The sequence below is a fragment of the Ahaetulla prasina genome, chromosome 2 (assembly GCF_028640845.1).
Source record: "Ahaetulla prasina isolate Xishuangbanna chromosome 2, ASM2864084v1, whole genome shotgun sequence".
Taxonomy (NCBI): Eukaryota; Metazoa; Chordata; class Lepidosauria; order Squamata; family Colubridae; genus Ahaetulla; species Ahaetulla prasina.
The window spans coordinates 169827288-169846839 of NC_080540.1; the positions used below are offsets into that span (position 1 = coordinate 169827288).

Here is a 19552-nt window from a genome sequence, read left to right on the forward strand (position 1 = left end):
GCAAAAAGAAATTCATTATCTGCATGTATGAAACTAATGGCTGTCTTTTCAGGTGTGCTTTTTAAAAAACACTGCTATACACAGCATTCCAACTCAAGTCTTGCTTCACTTATTCCCCACGGGATCCATGTGGCAGGAGGGAGCTACAGTGGGACGATTCACGCTGCTGCGTGGCAGGACAGATCTGCATTGTGTTGTTGATGCTGGAGGAATCGGAATGCATATGTCAATGTCGTCTGAAAAATAATTCTGCTTTTGGCTGCGAGGGGGGAAAAGAAAGCAACATACTTAGGACTATAGCAAAGGCTCAATTTACTGGGTGGCTTAGATCCAGCACATGGTATATATTTTACATCCTTCTTCCATACCTTGCCCGGCCTCCCCACCCCCCACCCCCAAATACACAATCTCACTACGAGCAGTAAGAAAGACCCCTTTGAAGACGACAAATGTCCCGTGTGGAAGATGCTTCAATTTAGGAATGTGTGGATCGTTGTCATGGGTGCCTCTCACTCACACGCTGGGAGGCTGCGACTGAACGCAACTTTCCAGCACATGCAGACAGCAATGGATACGAAAGCAAAACAGATTATGCGCATTTCACTTGAACTGCCTTTCATCCGTAGAAAAGTGGTTGTGCCAGCAGCAGCCTCTCTGATCAAATTAGAATGCGCTATCTTCCATTATCCCGCAAAGATTGGACGGCTATGGAAGGTACTAACTCCTCACTTGAATAATAAGGCCCTTGCATAGGCACTTGCGTTGTTGTTTTAGCAGGTACAGAAAAAGAAATCCCCAAGAAATGAAAGTCACAGGGAATTCAAATGCCACATACTGGTTGAGATAATAGAGGAACAATCTATCTTGCTCACAGTATCCATCCCCCGTTTCCCACCCCTGAAGTTTACTCTTTGGAATAAGGCTGCCTACTTTTATGGATCTGGACAAACCAACCAGGCACAAGCACCACAGGGCTATGCATTTTCATAGTGCCTTGGTGCTGGAGGAATGGTCAAGTCAAGGACTCAAGTCCACAAGGAGGTGCAATTTGTTCCCACAAAATCCTATGGAAGGTAGAACGAAGTTTGTGCCTGTGTGATCTGTGTAATAGTGCAAATTAAGAAGGTCCAAGACCAAAAAAGTGTAATTGGGACAGTGGTTAGTAGGAACTGGGCTGGATCAGTCCTATAAAGATGTTGGCCATTGTCTGACATCCAATGTTTGTCTTCTGAACGTTCTCTCCATGCACAGTCCAGCTCCCTTGATGATGGGACATCCTCAACTGAGGAACCAAGATTTGCTTATAAAAAGGAGAATGACTTGGGCTCCTGTACAGCAGGATCACTCTATGGACATCTTTGGTTCTGGAGGGGAAAGACACCACCCCGACGTCAGAGTACAATGTCCAATTTGGCAGTCCACATAGCTGCTCTCCTGTGTCCTCTTGTTTCTGCTGCTTGCATTGGCAGAATTGTGCACATGGTAACACCCCCAGGGGTAGCTATGAATCCTGGAAGGTCTGCCACATGCCTTCTTCTACAGAGCCTCTCTGCCTGCACTTGGGAGTCAGTTTTCCAGCTTTGTGGCTGAGGGTAATGTGGGCTGTGCGGCAGATGGGAGCCAGGACTGTGATACGAGTAACAAGCCACAAAGAATGATGTGTTCTTGGTGGAGGATAGAACAGCTCTTCATTGGTTCATGGGCTCTTCTTCCATTGGTTCTCCTTGCCGCCTAAAACAGAAGAAGCCGGGACATTAAGGATTAGGAAAACACACTGATCAAATCCAAGCTATGTCACTTGCTTGGAGATAAATTGGTCAACCATTCAAGTCCTGCTTGGGACTTGTAGTTCTGGGAGATGGGAGGGAGTCAAAGGAAGCAGAGAGATCTGTCTTGTCAGAAAGCTGAGTTGCCCCAGGAACCTGCCTATCACTAATTGCATCATAATGTGAGATGTATCTCACATAGGATTGCTCTTGAAGGATTTCCCAAAAATGCAGAATGTAGCAGAAATTGCCCCAAATACAACAGTATGGAACAGTATTTACATGGTTGTATTAAATAGTTTGGGGATGGTTCCAGGATAAAGGCCAGTCTGACCCAGTGGTGGGATTCAGCCGATATGGACCAGTTTGGGCGAACTGGTTGTTAAATTGCTGGCTGGCTCTGTCCCTACCAGGAGTCCCCCCCAACTCTAGTGGCCTGTCTTTGCTCCCAGGAGGCTGCAGGGAGACCTACTAGGCCCAAAATGGGGCAAAGAGGGGTGTGACATCGTCCCCCCCCCCGGTGGCCCATTTTTGCTCCCAGGAGGCTGCAGGGGGACCTACTAGGCCCAAAATGGGGCACAGAGGGGTGCGACACCGCCCCACGTGGCCCGTTTTTGCTCCCAGGGGGGTGCAGGAGGCCGAGTGCTGCCTGTCACACCCCCTGGCCACACCCACCCAGCCAGTCATGAGGGCAGAGAACTGGTTGTTAAATTATTTGAATCCCACCACTGGTCTGACCTTAGGGTTCTGCCCCTTAGATTTGGCTCTGGAGAGCATGCTCTTATTTTTAATTAGGGGGTGTGAAGTAAAATAAGTAGGAATTGATTAGTTTGGGCAAACCCTGTCTTCCCTAGCCACCTTTCTTCCACATGACCACACAGCTACTACACTAAACACCATCATCCCAACTTAAAAGGTAGGCTGGACCCAAGCCCAGGGGAGAGCGCAGATTTAAATTCATGTTTCCCGGATCCAATCAAACACTGTTATCGTGATGTTGTTTTTTCCAAAACGGTGGCTCTCCCCTTCGGTCAGACTTGATCAACTCTGCACAACTCCCCGGAGCTGCGACTTGGACCCGGTTCATCTTATAGGCAGATGCACCACAGCTATTTTTTAAGACCAATTTGCGAGACATCCCACGACACCTTGAAAGTGGAACTGCATGCAGTTGGTAAAACAGGGAATGTTCCTTCTGCCCTTTTGGCAGGGAGCTTTGAATTAAAATGCTCCAACAGGCAAATAGTTCTTTCAAAATAAAAAATGGGGATCTGACGGGGTCGGCCTTCGATTGGTGCTGTTGCCCAAGACATATTTGACTTCAGAAGCACCTCTCGCCCTGCTAAGTTAGCCTTGGCAGCCTGGCTTCAACATTTGATACCCTTGTCTTTCCCGATAGCTATATGTTGTGACCCAGGCCCAAGTAGGTAGTAGGAAACTCAGTCAGTGTAAAAACAAACAAACTTTATTAGAACATAGTTCAACTAAACTAAAGCAAATTCCTCCCAACACAAATTCCTCAGTCCTATCACTAACCTTGGTCCAATTAGGCAAACTGCCAAAGGCCTTTCTTGCAAAAGTTCAGAAGACACCGATATGAAACAAATGCAACAAGACAAAGCTATCAACGTTATTTTCCGGCAAAGAGCCCAAACACCGTTGCTGATCTTTTAAGCCTTATGGGAGGGGCCATTTTTTATTTTGAAAGAACTATTTGCCTGTTGGAGCATTTTAATTCAAAGCTCCCTGCCAAAAGGGCAGAAGGAACATTCCCCGTTTTACCAACTGCATGCAGTTCCACTGTCAAGATGTTGTGGGACGTCTCACAAATTGGTCTTGAAAAATAGCTGTGGTGCATCTGCCAATAAGATGAAAACCGGGTCCAAGTCGCAGCTCCGGGGAGGTGTGCAGAGTTGATCAAGTCTGACCGAAGGGGAGAGCCACCGTTTTGGAAAAAACAGCATCACGATAACAGTGTTTGATTGGACTCCTGAGTTGTCCTCTTTGCTTGAGCTGCTCTTGCCTTCTGGCAGCTCTTCTCATGCGTGCATTAGGAACAGGCTCCTCCTGTTCTTCTGCCTCACTACTGTCAGCCTCTGGAGGCTCTGGAGTCCACACCTCACTCCCCGATGGCCTTGGCCCCACCTCTGCCTCCGACGCAGAGCCCTCATCCAGGCCTTCCTCAGCCTCCAGGACTGGTCCATGTTCTTCTTCAGCCTCATTGCTGTCTGACTCCGTTGCCAGCTCCGTAGGCTGCTGGCGGACCAGAACACTACATTGCAGACTGGTGGTTTTAATAATTAAGAGACACACTTACTTTTTTTCAGCCATTACAGAAAGTGAGGCCAGTGCTGTCACTGTCTCCACCTCTTCCACATCATGACGCTGGGCTTCCAAAACCGAATACCCCACAGTGGGGGCAAAACGACGTACAGAGCTCCAGTACTGACCTAGGAGAGAAAAGGCAGGATCAGTATCCGCTCTGGCACACGATGCGCAGAGGGACCCACCTTCACCGAGTCATACAGTGTATCCAAGGATCCAAATTGAGGGAATTTGTTTTGAAACTCCATGCCCACCATACAAAATCAGATGTGCTGTAACAGCACCGGGTGATAGTTAAAGGCTCAGTACAGCAAGCTTGGAACATAACCTGTGCTTTTTTAACCCTTTTCACAATATTAGCTGGATTCTAGGTATTCCAGATCTAGGCTATCTAGGAACAATTCAAATTTTTTAAAAAATGTTGCAGTTTCAGACTGCAAACTGCGCACAATCGGAAGAATCTACCTTTCTTTCCATAGATCCTAAAGTTGCATGGGTAGTTCATCCTTCTCGCCTGGAATTCTTTAATTTTCATCACAACTTTGTGAGGCAGATTGGGCTGAGAGGTTTTTTGTTTTTTGTTTTAACTTGCATCAGAGTCTCCCACACTTTAACCTGCCACTGTACCATTCAGTTTCTTTATTACTGCTATACTAACAATAGTATTATTCAGTAGTGGGTTCCACTTACCTTCGCTACCGGTTTGGAACCGTGAGCACACTCACGTGTGAGCAAAGTGATGTCGTCCAGGCGGGTGGGTGGAACATCCCGCCACCACCACTACCGGTTCATCTGAACCGGGGCGAACCAGTAAAAACCCCCCACTGGTATCATTGCATTCAAGAATTTGTTAAATATGGTCAGTGAGAATGTCCTTGAGAAACAGGAGGAGGAGGAACAGGAGCAGCAGGCTAGGCCCCAAAAAGGCAGATTTTCCCACAAAAAGAATGGGTGTGTTAAATTTATATTTGCCGACAAAGAAATAAAGGTAAATTCCTTGTCAGTAAATATCAATTTAACACAAAAATAGTTTCTTGCGAAAGCGACTGCCTGCGAAGGGTCCTGGATTGGGGCTGAGAGGTGGAAGCGGAAGCAGTATGCTCCGTCCCATATTTGGGTAGACCAGCTTGCCCTGATTTAAAAAAAAACACTTAAAAAGAATGGGTGTGTGGCAAATGTCTCAGAAATGCCACCCCCCAGCTTTTTTGGCTGCAAAGGCAATGCGGGAGAGATTATTTTCAGATTTGTAAGACTGGTATCAACCCTCAGAGGCAGTCCAGACAAGAAGTTTTATCGATGAGTACTAATATTATTGTAAAGTTACAGTAACAGAATCTTGTAAGTCTGAAAATACAAGGCCCAGGACACTAGGGAGGGCCCCTCTGAGACATTAGCCACAGTCCCATTATTTCTGCAGGCTAAGCTGCCTCTTATTTGACCACTGCCTAGTCCTCTGTGCCTCTTCCTCCTACCTCTCAAAGGCATTCCCCGCAGACCACTACAGTGCCAAGTAGCTGCTTGTAGCAGTCCCTCTCTTCCATCTGTCCATTCTCTACTTCACAAGAAGAGGAATCCCCTCCACTTACTTTGCACCTGGATTACTGCCTCCAAGGAGTGCACAGCATTGGTGCTGGGTTTCTGCTGCAAGATCTCTTCTGGAAGAGGCTCAAGCTGTGGAATAAAAGAAGGTTTGTCTGTAAATTTGGAGCAAAGGAGGCAAGAAAAGAGGCCGTAAGGGATCAGCAACTGAATTATTTGCTAAGGTTACGCTTGCTAAGGTGTGCGTGCTGAAAGGCAACGGCCAGCAGGCCACAAAAAATAAATTGGAAGAAGGATCACAGCTTGGTACCAGAGTATCATGGCTCTACATCAGGCAGGATCGTTTTTTTTTTCATAAACAAAATAATGGGATTTCCCTATTGTAGCTCTTTGTGAGTAACTAAGCTGGACTTTCTTTTAAATGAAGAGGCATGTTTAGAGTGAGTTATACAAAACCTCTGGGAAGGATTGCCTGGACTGGAAGCAATTCAACCCACACCCACATATATATTTATATACACAGACACATATAAAATAAAATCAATAGGAAAAGGAGGAGAGGATAAGGAAGGCTCTTCATTCAGGGAAAAGCATGACCTGCAGCTGTGTGAAGTTGGCAAAAACAAGGACAGAGTGATAAATGGGCATGGAGATGTAAGTTAATAGATATGCAGCCAGGCACCCTGGGCTATATCTTTGGCTGTCATAGTTGATTACATTTATCAATGAAGGGACAATTGGCTGGGTAAGGAGGTTGTAAAAGCGAGAGGAGAAGAGAATCCCGCCAATTTGAAAGCAGCCATCATTGAAACTAATTTGGATTTGAGAAGTTATTAATATAGGCCGCTGGCCAACATTCTCGTCCTAGGAAAAGGTGCGCAAGGAAATGGTGCTCATCCAATTCCAGTCACTTTGGAATGAAAATGATTGTTCTCAATCCATTTTGATCTTCATTCAAACCTGATGTTGGAAAGACCGTTGAGCATTGCTGAGGCATGACCCTTGCCAAGAGAAGAATGGGGAGTCTGATAATTCTCTCGGACATCTGAAGCAGCTGTGGAGGTCCTGCATCAGTGCCCGGGTGAGGTAATGGTTGGGATGAGGGGGGAACCGACCAAGATCAAATATTCAATATGTTCCAAAAAGGAATATACACACTTTGAATTGTGGGCGCATAACCCATATCCTCCTTGAGACCTCTGAGCTGACCTACTTGGCTTGCCCAGCTGTGAGGAGGGTTTTGAGCTTTTCCAGTAACCACCTGATATTGACTGGCAGAACAAATCACTGGTTGCCACAGCTCATGAGGACAGAAACACAGTGATCATGATCAGCATTGCGAAGGCGGAGAGCTTTTCTAAGCACCCTGCCTAACATTTGTAGAACTGAGAGGGATTAAATTTTCTTTTTCTCTTCAAGGAATGTTCTAAAAAAAAATAATCACTGTTTCTGACACCTGCAGACATCTGCAAGGGGAGGATCTCCATGGTTTCCCCTTGCCTCTTAGTTGCTCCGCTCCAATAGCACTGGAGAAAATGGGGATGTGTCTGTGCATGGGCAGTGTCACAGAAATGGGCTTCCTGTGTACATGTGCATCCAACTTCTGAACCAGGAACTGATGGTATCATGAGGTTCCCAAATGACTCATCGAGTTATTATTTGGGGCTGGAGTGGTTTTATATGCCCTTTAAAAGCCAAAAGAGCCTCTTTGGCTCAGAGCTCTTTGTACTGGACTTTTAGTTAAGCCAGCTCAAATACTTGGATAGAGTTTTGTTTGGCCACAGTTGCTAGAAATGACCCCTCTGCATGTTCCAATGTGGTGTATCTATAAAGTGAAAGTTGTCAGATTATTAAAGGGGAGTGGCACAGTCCGCTGGTCTCTTTCCTGGCCTGGGGGGCCCTTTGCACATATCCATATCCAAGATCTTCTTGGCCATTCATGCCCTGGTCATTTCCTGGTAGGATTATTGAAATGTAATTTACATGGGCTCTTGAAGACCATCCAGAAATTATCCAGAGTCTGGTGATGCATGCAGTTCTTGTCACTCCAGGGTTTGCCCATATTACACCACTGCTGTGTGAACAGCACTGGCTTCTGTGTTTTTTCCCCTGAGTGCAATTCAAAAAGCTGGTTATTCCCTTTAAAGTCCAAAATGGCAGAAGAGCAGATAATATGTGAAACTACCGTGTTTTTTTTTCAGAATATAAGTCACACCTTCGTTTTTGGGGAAGAAAATAAGAAAAAAGCTGATTGGTGGGTGGATTGGCCTCCTGGAATACCCCCAATCAGCTGTTCCCAGAGGTAAATTTTAGCAACAGGTTAGTTGGTTGTGAGCTCTGTGCCTTGCTTTTTTTTCTGCCTCTGAAATCTCTGAAACTCTGTTTCAGAAAAAAACTTTTTTTCCCCTGCCTCTGAAAGCCTCCAAAACAGTTTCAGAAAAAAAGCCTCTGAAGCTCCGTTTGGAGGCTTTTTTCCTGAAGCTTCATTTCTGATGCTTTTTTCACCCTCTGAAACCTCCGTTTGAGAAGCTGGGCGGGGATACATTCGGAGTATAAGACGCACCCAGATTTTCACCCTCTTTTTTGGGGGGAAAAGGTGCGTCTTATACTCTGAAAAATGCAGTACCTTTTTTTTCTCTGAAGGTGTCTACTTGTTCTACCAAGTGAGACAGGCTGGGGGTGCTCCAAATCCACTCACCTCGTTACCCAGTAGAGCAGACACACAGGCTTCCGAAGCATCACAAATGGCGGTCAAGTCATGGCCTCCTTCCAGGGCTAGAACGAGAGCCCCACCAGCCACATTCATCAGCTGCCTGGTCATATAACCAAAACCTGCAGAGGAAAGCAAAAGAAACCAGGGAATCAGACCTCTCTGGTAGTGTCTCTCTGAGAAAAGACAAGACTACAAGCCCTTCCTGGCTGAGACCGAGGACATCCTTAACCCCCCCCCCAAAAAAAAAATGAACAGAAGAGAAACCTTTTGCGAGTCATCTAACTCTGCTTTCACCAAATGTTCTAGCTTCCTGAAACCCTCTCCACATCCCTTCTCCTGCTAGAGAAGATGTTCTGCACGTTCAAGGATTGTATCGTGTCCTTGTTCTGCATCTGCAAAGATCTGGTCTCTAAGCAAAGCCTATAACTGGACATTACAGAAGAAAAGCCTGCACACACAACTCATCTTTGTCATAATTGGTGTTGTGTCTTGCCCGCCCTCAGAGCAGCCGGGGCCTTCTTACCTGCTCCCCAACACTGAGGAATGTATGCCTTCCGGCCCAAGTCCTGGCTCCATGCCCCCACAAACTGCAGAAGAAGGAGCATCTCCCTGCCCCAGCCCTGACTCCATGCCCAGGCAAACGGAGCAGCTAGACCCCTCCCCCTCCTCCACAGCAGGTGAGCCTGAGGAGGGTTTACTCCAAGAACAGCTGATTGGAGTGACCCTCGCATCAGAAGATTGGAGAGGCGGAGGCAACAGAGGGAAGGGAGGGGCAGGCCTTAATGAGTGCTGAGTCATGGAGCCACACCCCATGGCCTATATAAAGGAGCTACTTTCTGGCAGTCTCTGAGTCAGGCAAAAGTCAAACTTATCTTGCTGAAGTCACTTACTGGTCTCCTGCCTGCTCTGAGGACTTTGCTAGGACTTTGGGCAGAGCTGCAGAGGCAAGCCTGATTCGGATTTCCCGGACCCAGCCGTCAGCGGAGGAGTGGGACACGACAATTGGTTTCCTTTCACATGCTTCTAAAGCAGTGGTGAAATCTGAACCGGTTTACTACCAATTTGCTGACTGCGCATGTGCGCTGTGCACGCACATGCGCGGTGCGCACCATGCACCAAATGCAAGGTATGCACGCACGTAGTGCATGCCAAAAGGAGGCATGGGGTAAGTAGAACAGCGCATGGGGGGGATGATCAGCTGTGGCGTGCAATCTTTTTTTTACTTTTAAAAGCATTTTTTTACAACCTATTGGCCGAATCAATTGTAAAAAAAATGGTTTTAAAAGTAAAAAAAAAAAGGCTCTGACGATCACGTGGCTCAGCTGTGGTCGTCAAAGCCTCTTTTTTAACCTTTTAAAAGCATTTTTCAAAAGAAGCGGCAAGTGGGGAAGCAGGTGACCGGGCATTGGGTGGGCATGGTGGGGGGGAGGAGCAGGGATTTTTGCTACCGGTTCTCCAAACCACCTGCCACCATCGCTACTGGGTCAGGTGATCCGGTCCAAAACGGGAGTATTTCACCCCTGTTCTAAAGAATCATAAATGGAAACTTGAAGGAAACCATTATATGGTAAGATGTCCTCTCTGGCGCATTCCCTCTTAATGATCATTCAAGCTCTCAAAAGTATTGCCCTAGAGATGCTGAAGAGTCCTTAGGCAACATCTGGACAGATGTTCTCTCTGGGCAAAGAGCAAACTGTTCGCTCTCCCATCAGAGTGCCCACCACTCTTAACTGATTTAACTGTCACCCTGAAGGACCCTTACATTTGGCTGAGACTTTGTAACCCCCCAGAGGAGGAGGGTGGCCATCAGCTGCATCAAAGCCTGCAGATACCAGCACCACATCCGGGGAGAACTCTTGGGCAATTGGCATCACCACCGTCCTGCAAAGGAGGAAGAAATTAAATTAAATTAAATTCAGAAATTAAATTAAATCAGGATGGTTAGCCTCAGCGATTCTCTGGACTCCTTGTATGCGTCAGGCTTTTATTCACAACATAAATCATTGCCTTGCTTAGGCAGAGTGATGGGCCAGGATGGGGTATGATTTTTTTTTTAAAAAGCAACCATCTTACACATGCAATTTTTCATTTGTACCAGTTCCGCAATGTTGCTAGATCTCTTTTATTGTTTATTATTTTTTAAAATTGCAATAATTCATTTCCATGATACGCTGAAGTATAAATGTGAAAGGACAAGAAGTTATGCAACTAGGCACAGTGTTAACCTAAATGATTTAGAAAATCATGGAAATCACTAAACCTCCTCAGGCCCATATTGACACTAAGGCAGGGGTGGGATTCAGCCAGTTCAAACCGGTTTGGGCAAACCAGTTGTTATGATTTTGCACAGTTCGGTAAAATCGACCACTGTCTAGACCTGCCCGCCCCGCCCCACCCTATATATTATCTTTCCTTCGCCATGTGGTCCAACTAATCTCCATGCCTCGTTCCGCACCTTGCCTGCTCTGATCACCAAAGGTAAGCATGCCGCTCTCACCTTTTGGCTCGGGGCCCAGGGACACGCCATTCCCTGGCTCTGGCCTTGCCCAAGAACCTCTGCCCGCTTGCTGCCCATCTCAGCCGGATTGGGGAATGTGCCATTTCCCAGCTCCAGCCTTGCCCCGGGTCTCTGCCCGCATGCCACCACCTCCCTCTGGCTTCAAACTACTGGACAGTTCTTCTTAGCTGGTGCAGTAGAGAACTTGCAGCCATCCTTTGCCGAGGCTTGGTCGCTCGCGGAGACGCTTCATGTGATCTCCGGGTCAGCACCTGCTTCTCTCCGCTGCTGCTCTTGCAGAGAGAGAGAGCGTCTCTTCTGCAATTTAGCAGCTGTGAGCCTCCACTTTCCTCTAAGTCCCATCTGGAAAGTGTGCAGCACAGAGAAGCAGAAGCCATGTTGAATGCTGTTTCTCTGTGCCACAGTGCTTTCCGGATGGGACTTGGAGGAAAGCAGTGGCTCACAGCTGCTAAATTGCACAAGAGACGCTTGTTCTCCCAGCAACAGCAGCAGCGGAGAGAAGTAGCCGCTGCCCCAGAGAGCAAACATGGAGCGGAGCAGGCCTTGAAAGGCTCCTCGGTTGACCCTCGCAGCGTGGCGGAAGCCGCACATGCGCAGAAGCATTTTCACCGAATCGGTTGTTAAATGGGTTGAATCCCACCACCGTACTAAGTTTGAACAAATCGGGATTTGGCCCCTGCCTGAATGGAAGGGAGGCCATCTTGAAATAATTCCTGCCCTGTTGCCCTCCCTCATCCCAATTCATCCCACTTCTTTCAATGGGACATAAATTCAGTTAATTTTTTAAAATGGGACACCAAAGTATGACTCTTCCAACCACATGAGATGCTGAGCCACATACAGTTTTCCCTCAGGAAATTACTTTTTAAAAATCGTTCATACCAGATACATTCTTGAGGGCTGAATTTGTCTTGGAGAAACAGTGCTCTCTCTCTCTCTGTGTGTGTGTGTGTGTGTGTGTGTGAACCCCCTCCCTCCAGCATTTTTCCATTTCCCTCTTCAGCATTTTTTCCATTAATAAACACATAAACAATTTTGCTCAAGTGGATAGCAATTTTAGCAGCAAATCCCACCCCAAACCTGCCTGGAAGATGAAAGGTATAAAACCTCCCTTTACCCCCACCCTTGACTGCATTTACTTTTTAAAAATCCAAACAAAAATGTGAAACAAAGCTAAACAGATGACAATAGCTTTGGTGAGAAGGTATACTGAACGCAACTCAGCATGAGAGGTGCCTGACCAATGGCCACCGGCCCCCAACCTCCTGGATCCTCTAGTATCAAGCAAGCTCTGTGCGTATAATTCCAGGCTCATCAATTCACAAGCTACAAAATTGCTATTTCTTCCTCTACCTCCTCCCCACCTTGTTTTTTGTTTTTTTTAAAGAACAGACTGTCGACCAATATCTCACTTCCTTGGGCTACTTTTCAGCCTCTGTAACTGGTCTGATTTTGAAAGCAGGCCCGTGCTCTTCCCACAGAAGGCCATGATCCAGCCCTCTTTGTGAGACCATGGAAGTTTTAGGCGGCTTGGAGCAGGTCCCAACCATGTCAGGGAGGAAGCTGGCTTGGATTGGAACTCCTCCCCTGATGCGCCACCTCATATGTGGAGAGCCCGACAGGCTTTCCATCTTGCCCACTGGGACATAAAGAGAATCTCATCCGTCAGCCAGATCGCATTTGGCAAGCGACTCAAAGAGGCACGGGGCCTGGGAGCTGCATTTCTGCGTGGAGCAAAAGTGGGGCTATGTGGGGTAGGGGAGAGAAACTATTTATAGAGCTCTTTTAAGTGCAATCAAAGCACATATGCTGGGCAGCTGTGGGAGGGTGGCCTTTTGCCAGAGCCCAGGCTTGGCACAGTTAGGGCTCGCAATTCCAAAGGGAGACTCTGCCAAGTGCTGTGGGTCTCCTTCATCAGGCCAGAGAGGCTAGCTCTGACCATATGGCATTCCCAAGCCCAGCTTGGTTGGGTGGTTTTGGGGGTGTAAGAGGCTCACCAGAACACAGCTCCTCGGCGTGCTATAGAGAGGTAATGCAGCAGAGCAATTCAAAATGCCAAAGAGATGCATTGGTATTTGTGGGAATGATTCTTTTAAAGCAAAGGTGGACCACTTGTAAGCCCCAAGGTCTCAGGCAGCCCTCAGGTCGTTTTTCTGTAGCAGCTTAGTTGCTTTGTCTGTCACAGCTACAACCTTAAGGCAGTTTGAATAGGTTTTTTAAAATCGGTTTTTAGCTGTATATTGTATGTTTTTTATTGTGTTTTTTACCTGGCTGTAAACCGCCCTGAGTCCTTCGGGAGAAGGGTGATATAGAAATTAAATTATTCATTCATTCATTCAGTTTCCAAAACTAAATTTGAGACCGAAACCTTAAAAATAGGTGAGGAAATAATATTTCTCTTGAATGGGATACAGAGGCATGTTGCTTTCCTACATTACAGGTTGCACCACACAATTGCTAATGGCACTTCATACTCCATACATGCATGACCTCTAATTTGGCTTTAGGAAACTCAACTAAAAATGAGTAAGACCGTAATTTTGTTTTCGGCCGTTCAGTTATTCAGAGCCACTGCCTCTTACCCCAGTCTTCTCAGCAACATGGGGATTGTAACACTGACCTGCCTTACTGGATGGTTGCAGAAAAATTAGTAAAATAATGCCTGTAACAGGAAGGTGACTTGCATACTCAAAAAAATAAAAATTGCTATGAATATATGGGAAGCTTAGCAACACCGGTCTCAGCAACTGGAGTGATGACGGCACAAGGGAGGACTCTTAACATAGTGCCTCTGTCATTGACTTCACATCCTGGGGAGAAACTATATTATAACAGCTCCGGGTCACAAAAAAAGGGAACTGAGCTGGTTTGGTCTTTAATGTTTTCAGAAGTTTGGTAGGAGCAGCCAGGACTGTGGGCCAATGGAGTGGGGAGAGGAGATGGAGAAAGTGTGTCAGAGCTACCAGCGGAGGTGTGCGTGCAACTTCTGACAACCCAGGAAAGGAAGATTTACAGCCTGATCCTATGTTTAATCATGTTTATTTGGAAAAAATCCCACTGGACTTCATGAGCCTGACTTCCAAGTATAAACACTCTTAGGCTTCCTTCCCTGACTCTGAAGTTCTGCCCGCCCAGTTCCCTGCTTTCCTGTCCCATATGATGAAAACAATCAGCCAAGAAAAACAGGCATGCTTGCAGTCCTTTAGACGAAGTTCCTACAGGCTACTAAAAGTAAACTTGTTCAAATAAATCATACTGCCTACTTTGTTCCTCAGTTCTGATCTTTGGCCGCTCGGGCAGCAAAGGGTTCGCATCTTACATCAAACGATAAGCTCGGCTCCAGAATTAGCACAGGAGCTATTGCAAGGAGGAACAAAGCACACTTAAATCTGGCCTAAAGTGGGAGCAAACCTGCCAGATGTTTTCCTTGAATCATCTTCAACATGACGCCAGATGAAACAAGTTGTCATCTCAGACATCTGGGGAGCACCAGCTTGGAGAAATCTATCCTAGCTCGGCTTGCCTGTTCTTTTCTTCCTTCATTTCCCCTTCTCCACCCCTCCCTCAGCTAAAAGTAAATTGTTCCATTGCAACTAAAAAGTTATTCAGAGCAGCCTTTGGCAACGCAAGTCAACAGGGCCCTATTGGAAGAATAGGCATTGTATCAAAGCTTGAAGCAGGAGGGCCTACCGGAAAGCCGCCAAATACTCTGGATCCCCCATGGGGGGCTCAAGGCCTCCTGTCCAAGCGACATTGACGGTGAAACCTTCACCAGCCCCAGAGCCCACCTGAAAAAGAAAAACAGGGAGCAAGTCAGGCCACCACTGTTGAGACGACCGCATCTCCAGATCAACTGAACAGCCTCACTGCAGCCATGTAGAGGATCCTAATCTCCAAGATAATTAATCTAAAAATATCCCAATCCTAAATTTATTATTATACTGATAGCGCCGGATAGATGACCTGCATTCAATAACAGGAAAATAGCAATTTGTGGATGCTTCCTTAACTCCACTGTTATGGTTTTGCTTCTGGTGATCTTATCGTAGTGAATGATCATGTGCACTAAACATTTATTTTTGGGTGCGTGTGGGTGGGAGGCATTCTTTGGAACACAAAGCACATCCACCATAAACTGGGAGGGAAACCTTATTACATTTTCCTATGATAAGTAATCAGATTTCACATCTTTAGCTATTTGGATACTCTTTTCCCCAACAAAACCACAAATCTCTTAGAATTAAATGACCTCTTCTTTGGGAATTCTTTCTCTGAAATACAGCACTTATTTACTGCATTCCTTAAAAAAAATTACTCAAAGCAAATATTCTCCATTTGTCCCAGAAAAGGAAACTCATAGTTTTTTTTTCCAATTACAAGGATTATTGTTTTTCTATTATAAATTTAACTGGGCTACTTCCTGTACTGGATGAAACATCAGAATCAATTCCAAAATTCTCCCCCAAATGTAATTTCAGGAAATAATTCCTAGGTAATGCTAATATAGATTTTTGCCTCCCCACCACCCAAAAAAACCCCCACAATTTCCAGTTAATGAGGGAGTGAAGGTTATATATAGAAGAATTTTCATGCTAAATTGGTGATCCTTAGAAGAGTGATTAATAGAAGAACCCTTCTGCACTATTTCTGGAGTGCTGCATAGTCTTACTGTACATCAAACATACAGCATCCTTTGGGAATCGAATCCCAAGTACTATTCTAATGCACAGTGTAGGCAACAGTAGTTTTCCAAAATATTCATGTGCAGTGTTATGCTTAAATGTTCTTGTAAAGGAAAAATGTTTAGTTATTTTCATGTGCAGAATCTACACTAAACTTCCTCTCTTTCTGCCCTACAAAGAAGAAGGTCCGGTTTTATAAAATTCAGGGTGATGGTGGTGGCGGCTAGGTGTCCACTACACTTGTGTGACACCCCATAAATGTTGGAGACTGCTTGTAAGTGTTTATTAACCTCTTCTGGCACCCCTGGTCATTCCAAAGTTGAGCCCGTGGCCAATGAATGCCACAGCGCGAAGGCCCCAATATTTTAAGACGAGGTATGAATGCAGCACAGAAGAGGCCAACTTTTCCATGTGAAATATAGTTCTGTTAGCTTTTTGGGTAGTAGGCTTCTGACCTAGACAGAGGTTTACTCCAAGAGAAAACTCTCTGCCTTCCCCTTCATTTGGGAACCCAGAACCTGGCTTGCTTTGTGTGTGAAAGGAAAGAGGGATCACGAAGAGGAGGAAGAGGAGGGGGAGGAAGAGGAGGAAGAGAGGGGAAATGAAGAAAATGGTTAAGGGTGGGAGGAAATCCCTCTCTGAAGGACAAGCAATCACCCTTCCAAATCACGCCATGTCTGTTAGCTGGGCGAGAGAAAAACAAGAAACGAGAAAGGATTGAAAAAAAAAATCCATGGCAGCTCTCCTTTGGGGCTGGGCTCACCGTCAAAACTGACAGTGTGTCTGATGAAGGAGTGGGGAGGGGGGAGGAAACAGCTCATAAAGGGGATGGTGGGGAGGGGGAAGCCTTGAGTGATATGCCACAGTCTCCCAGGGATTTGTGCGGCATCATAAACAATGCCTCAGCCCCTTTGATATCTCCTGCTCAGCGGGAGAGATGAGAACCAGATGGGGGCCAACTCCAGTCCTGGCCACTTTCAGCACTAAGCTCCTTTGAAAGCAGGTTGTAAAGCATGATGGATTTGAAATACCAGAAAAGCCCAGCCCATTCGCCCTCCTCCCACCCTCAGCTGGGGCAAAGTTCTCCGTCTTCTTCTTAAGAGCTGGACATGTTCAACTCTAGCTTAAGGAAGTTCTCCAGAGAACTTTCTTGCTCCTCAAATGCATTTAGTTTCTAACAGCCCTTTAAAAAAAAAAAAAAGAGGTCAGAAACCAAATTTCGATGAATTTCCAAGAGAAGAACTATGTTTTCTAATCTGGAGCCAAGAAAGGCTCCATATGGATGGACTGAGAAGAAGGTTCACCAGCGCACTTGGGGAACAAGGCTGCCGACGGAGTCTCTGAGAGAGGGATGTTTGTCAATTGAGTTAGACTTAAAAGACTAGGAAGGCTGAGTGTGGGTAAAATTTAAGAAAAGCTAAGCAGGCAGAGGTCCAAGAGACCTACCCTGTTTCCCCGAAAATAAGACATCCCCTGTTAATAAGCCCAGTCGGGCTTTTGAGTGTATGCACTAAAATAAGCCCCCCCCCCAAAAAATAAGCCCCCCCAAAAAAAATATTTAAACGCAGAGCTGGAGATCAGGTAAGATGGCAAGAGGAGCCCCATCTTGCTTCATGCGCCCCAAAATAATAAGATCTCCCCGAAAATAAGGCCAAGTGCTTATATAAGACAGGGTCTTATTTTCGGAGAAACATGGTAAAAGTCCCACTAGGAACCTAAAAAAAACAAGAAAAGGAGATACCAACTACAGACAGAGGAACTTAACAGATAGGATTTACGGAAGTTTAGAGATTGTAGGTAATAAGGGCAGTAAAGCATAAAGTGGTCAGATCTTGTTTCTTCCGACGGCTCCTGTGCCTTTAAGAAGCCCAGTGGCTTCTGCTTTTATAGAAGCATTGTGATCCTTCAAGCTTAGAAGAAGCCAAGAGTGAGGATGCTATAGCCATGCACTAATTTGAGTTAATTGACTATCTAGTTTTGTTTGTACTATGGGTAGTGGTTAAGGGGTTGAGTTATAACTGGAGAGATAAAGTTCAATTCCCTTTCCAGAATGGAGCTCTGTAGGAGACTCTGGGCCAGTCACTCTCCCTCAGCTCAATGTAGCTCACAGAACTCTTACTGGGACAGAATTGTTGAAATTCCCACATCCCTTGCAAGATGAAAAAGGCAAGGTAGAAATGCAGTAAAATAAATACATTTTTTTAAAAAAACAGTACATGGAAAGGAATCATTTTTGAACAGGAGCATTTCGCAGAGATTTGCACTTTCTCTTTCGTACAGAGATGTGAGGTGGGGGAGGGGAGAGACATTCCTGGCACACAACAGTTCCTGATCTAGTAGTTGGTTCAAGTGGTTTGAGATATGCTATTAAGTTTGCAAGGTTAAAATTGACCAACAATCACAATGTGCTGAAATTTGGAATTTCCTTTTTCCTGTACTGTATCAGTAATATTTTAATTCAGGAAAAAACCAAGATAGATATAAAACAGGAGATCACCTCATCAGCTGCTCCGCTACCAGGGAAGAAGTTGCCGTCATCATAGCGATGCAAGGAGAGATAGAGGACATTTGGATCTCGGTAGAAAACTTGCTGTGTCCCGTTACCATGGTGAACATCCTGAGGGGGAAGAGGAGAGAAGATAAGAAGCCTGTAAGTTGCCCCCAAAGGTGCTTTTTCAAGAGACAACTGGACTTTCTTGTTTTCTTTGAAGATGTTTCGCTTCTCATCCAAGAAGCTTCTTCAGGTCCAGTGCTGAGCTGAAGTGAAATGACTTTGAAGTGAGTGAGAAGCGAAACATCTTCAAAGAAAAACAGAGTTGAAGAAGCTTCTTGGATGAGAAGCGAAACGTCTTCAAAGAAAAAACATGAAAAAAAGCTTCTTGGATGAGAAACAAATCATGAGAGGTCGTTTAGTTAGGTTCACTTGTTTCTTTATTGCGGGGTTTTTATTTTAGTCTTGTGGACTAGACACCTGAAGATAGACAAGTTTTATAACCCGATCCTTATGGTGCATTATTTAGAACAGACTCTTTCCATAGCACTAGCAATAGCAATAGCACTTAGACTTATATACCACTTCATAGTGCTTTACAGCCCTCTCTAAGCGGTTTACAGAATCAGCATATTGTCCCCCAGCAATCTGGGTCCTCATTTTACCCACCTCAGAAGGATGGAAAGCTGAGTCAACCTTGAGCCTGGTGAGATTTGAACTGCCAAATTGCAGTTAGCCAGCAGTCAGCAGAAGTAACCTGCAGTACTGCACTCTAACCCCTGCACCACTATGGCTCATAAACCCTGTAAATTGGTACACATATGGCCATTAACCGCCAGTGCTCTTCTATTTTACATCCTACTATAGCCTTCCTCCAATGTTGTGCCCTCCAATCAGTCAAATTCACACACATTAAACTCAAGTTACCAAAACACAATTGCTCGATTCATGTAATATCTTGTACCCGAGCACACAACCTATGGCAGTAACGTGATTCCTACCACAACATGGCAACTCCCCAATTCCCTTTTCACCATGTTTAGTGTAGTGCCAATTTCAGCTGATGCGGGAATATGACCCCTGTCACTTTCAGTCAACCAGCTTGGTGGAGGGGATTATGAGGCTTGTAGGATAGTAGATTAAAAGAGCATCACATCGGGGATAGTTGTTGTTGTTTTTTTCCACAGAGAGAACAAGAAATTTTCTGTCTGACAAGTGAGAAGAGGAACTCACCCAGTCGACAATTAATATCTTGCCGATTTTTCCTTTCTGCTGGAGCTGTCTGGCTGCAATTGCCACCGAATTGAAGAAACAGAAACCCCTGTTGAGAACAAGAAGCTGGTGAACAACCAAAATAGAGAGGAAATGTATTTATGGGACATCTCGCCCAACTGGTATACACCAGCCTCCCCAAAGTAATCCAACCTCTCCTCATTCAAAGACCCATCCTATTGTACGGGCAAGAGGGACTCATTTCCTAAGTCCTGCAGAGACCATTAGCTGCATTCTTCCACTCGT

At 45.6% G+C, this 19552-nt stretch overlaps 1 protein-coding gene across 9 annotated transcripts in view; it reads right to left on the minus strand.

Moving 5' to 3' along the window:
- Positions 1-381: 381 nt before the first annotated feature.
- HDAC7 (histone deacetylase 7) overlaps positions 382-19552 on the minus strand; it is a 257378-nt gene continuing 238207 nt past the window's right edge. For 8 of the 9 annotated variants that reach the window (XM_058173337.1, XM_058173334.1, XM_058173335.1 and 5 more), the window contains 8 exons: positions 19268-19355; positions 18041-18160; positions 14552-14649; positions 10106-10224; positions 8329-8462; positions 5678-5762; positions 4084-4216; positions 383-1731 (listed from right to left, as the gene is read on the minus strand). In XM_058173337.1, coding sequence (XP_058029320.1) covers positions 1689-1731; positions 4084-4216; positions 5678-5762; positions 8329-8462; positions 10106-10224; positions 14552-14649; positions 18041-18160; positions 19268-19355 — 820 coding nt within the window. In that variant the 3' untranslated portion in view covers positions 383-1688. Of the gene's footprint in view, positions 1732-4083; positions 4217-5677; positions 5763-8328; positions 8463-10105; positions 10225-14551; positions 14650-18040; positions 18161-19267; positions 19356-19552 lie in introns of all 9 variants that reach the window. The other variant, XM_058173332.1, reaches the window with a different exon arrangement.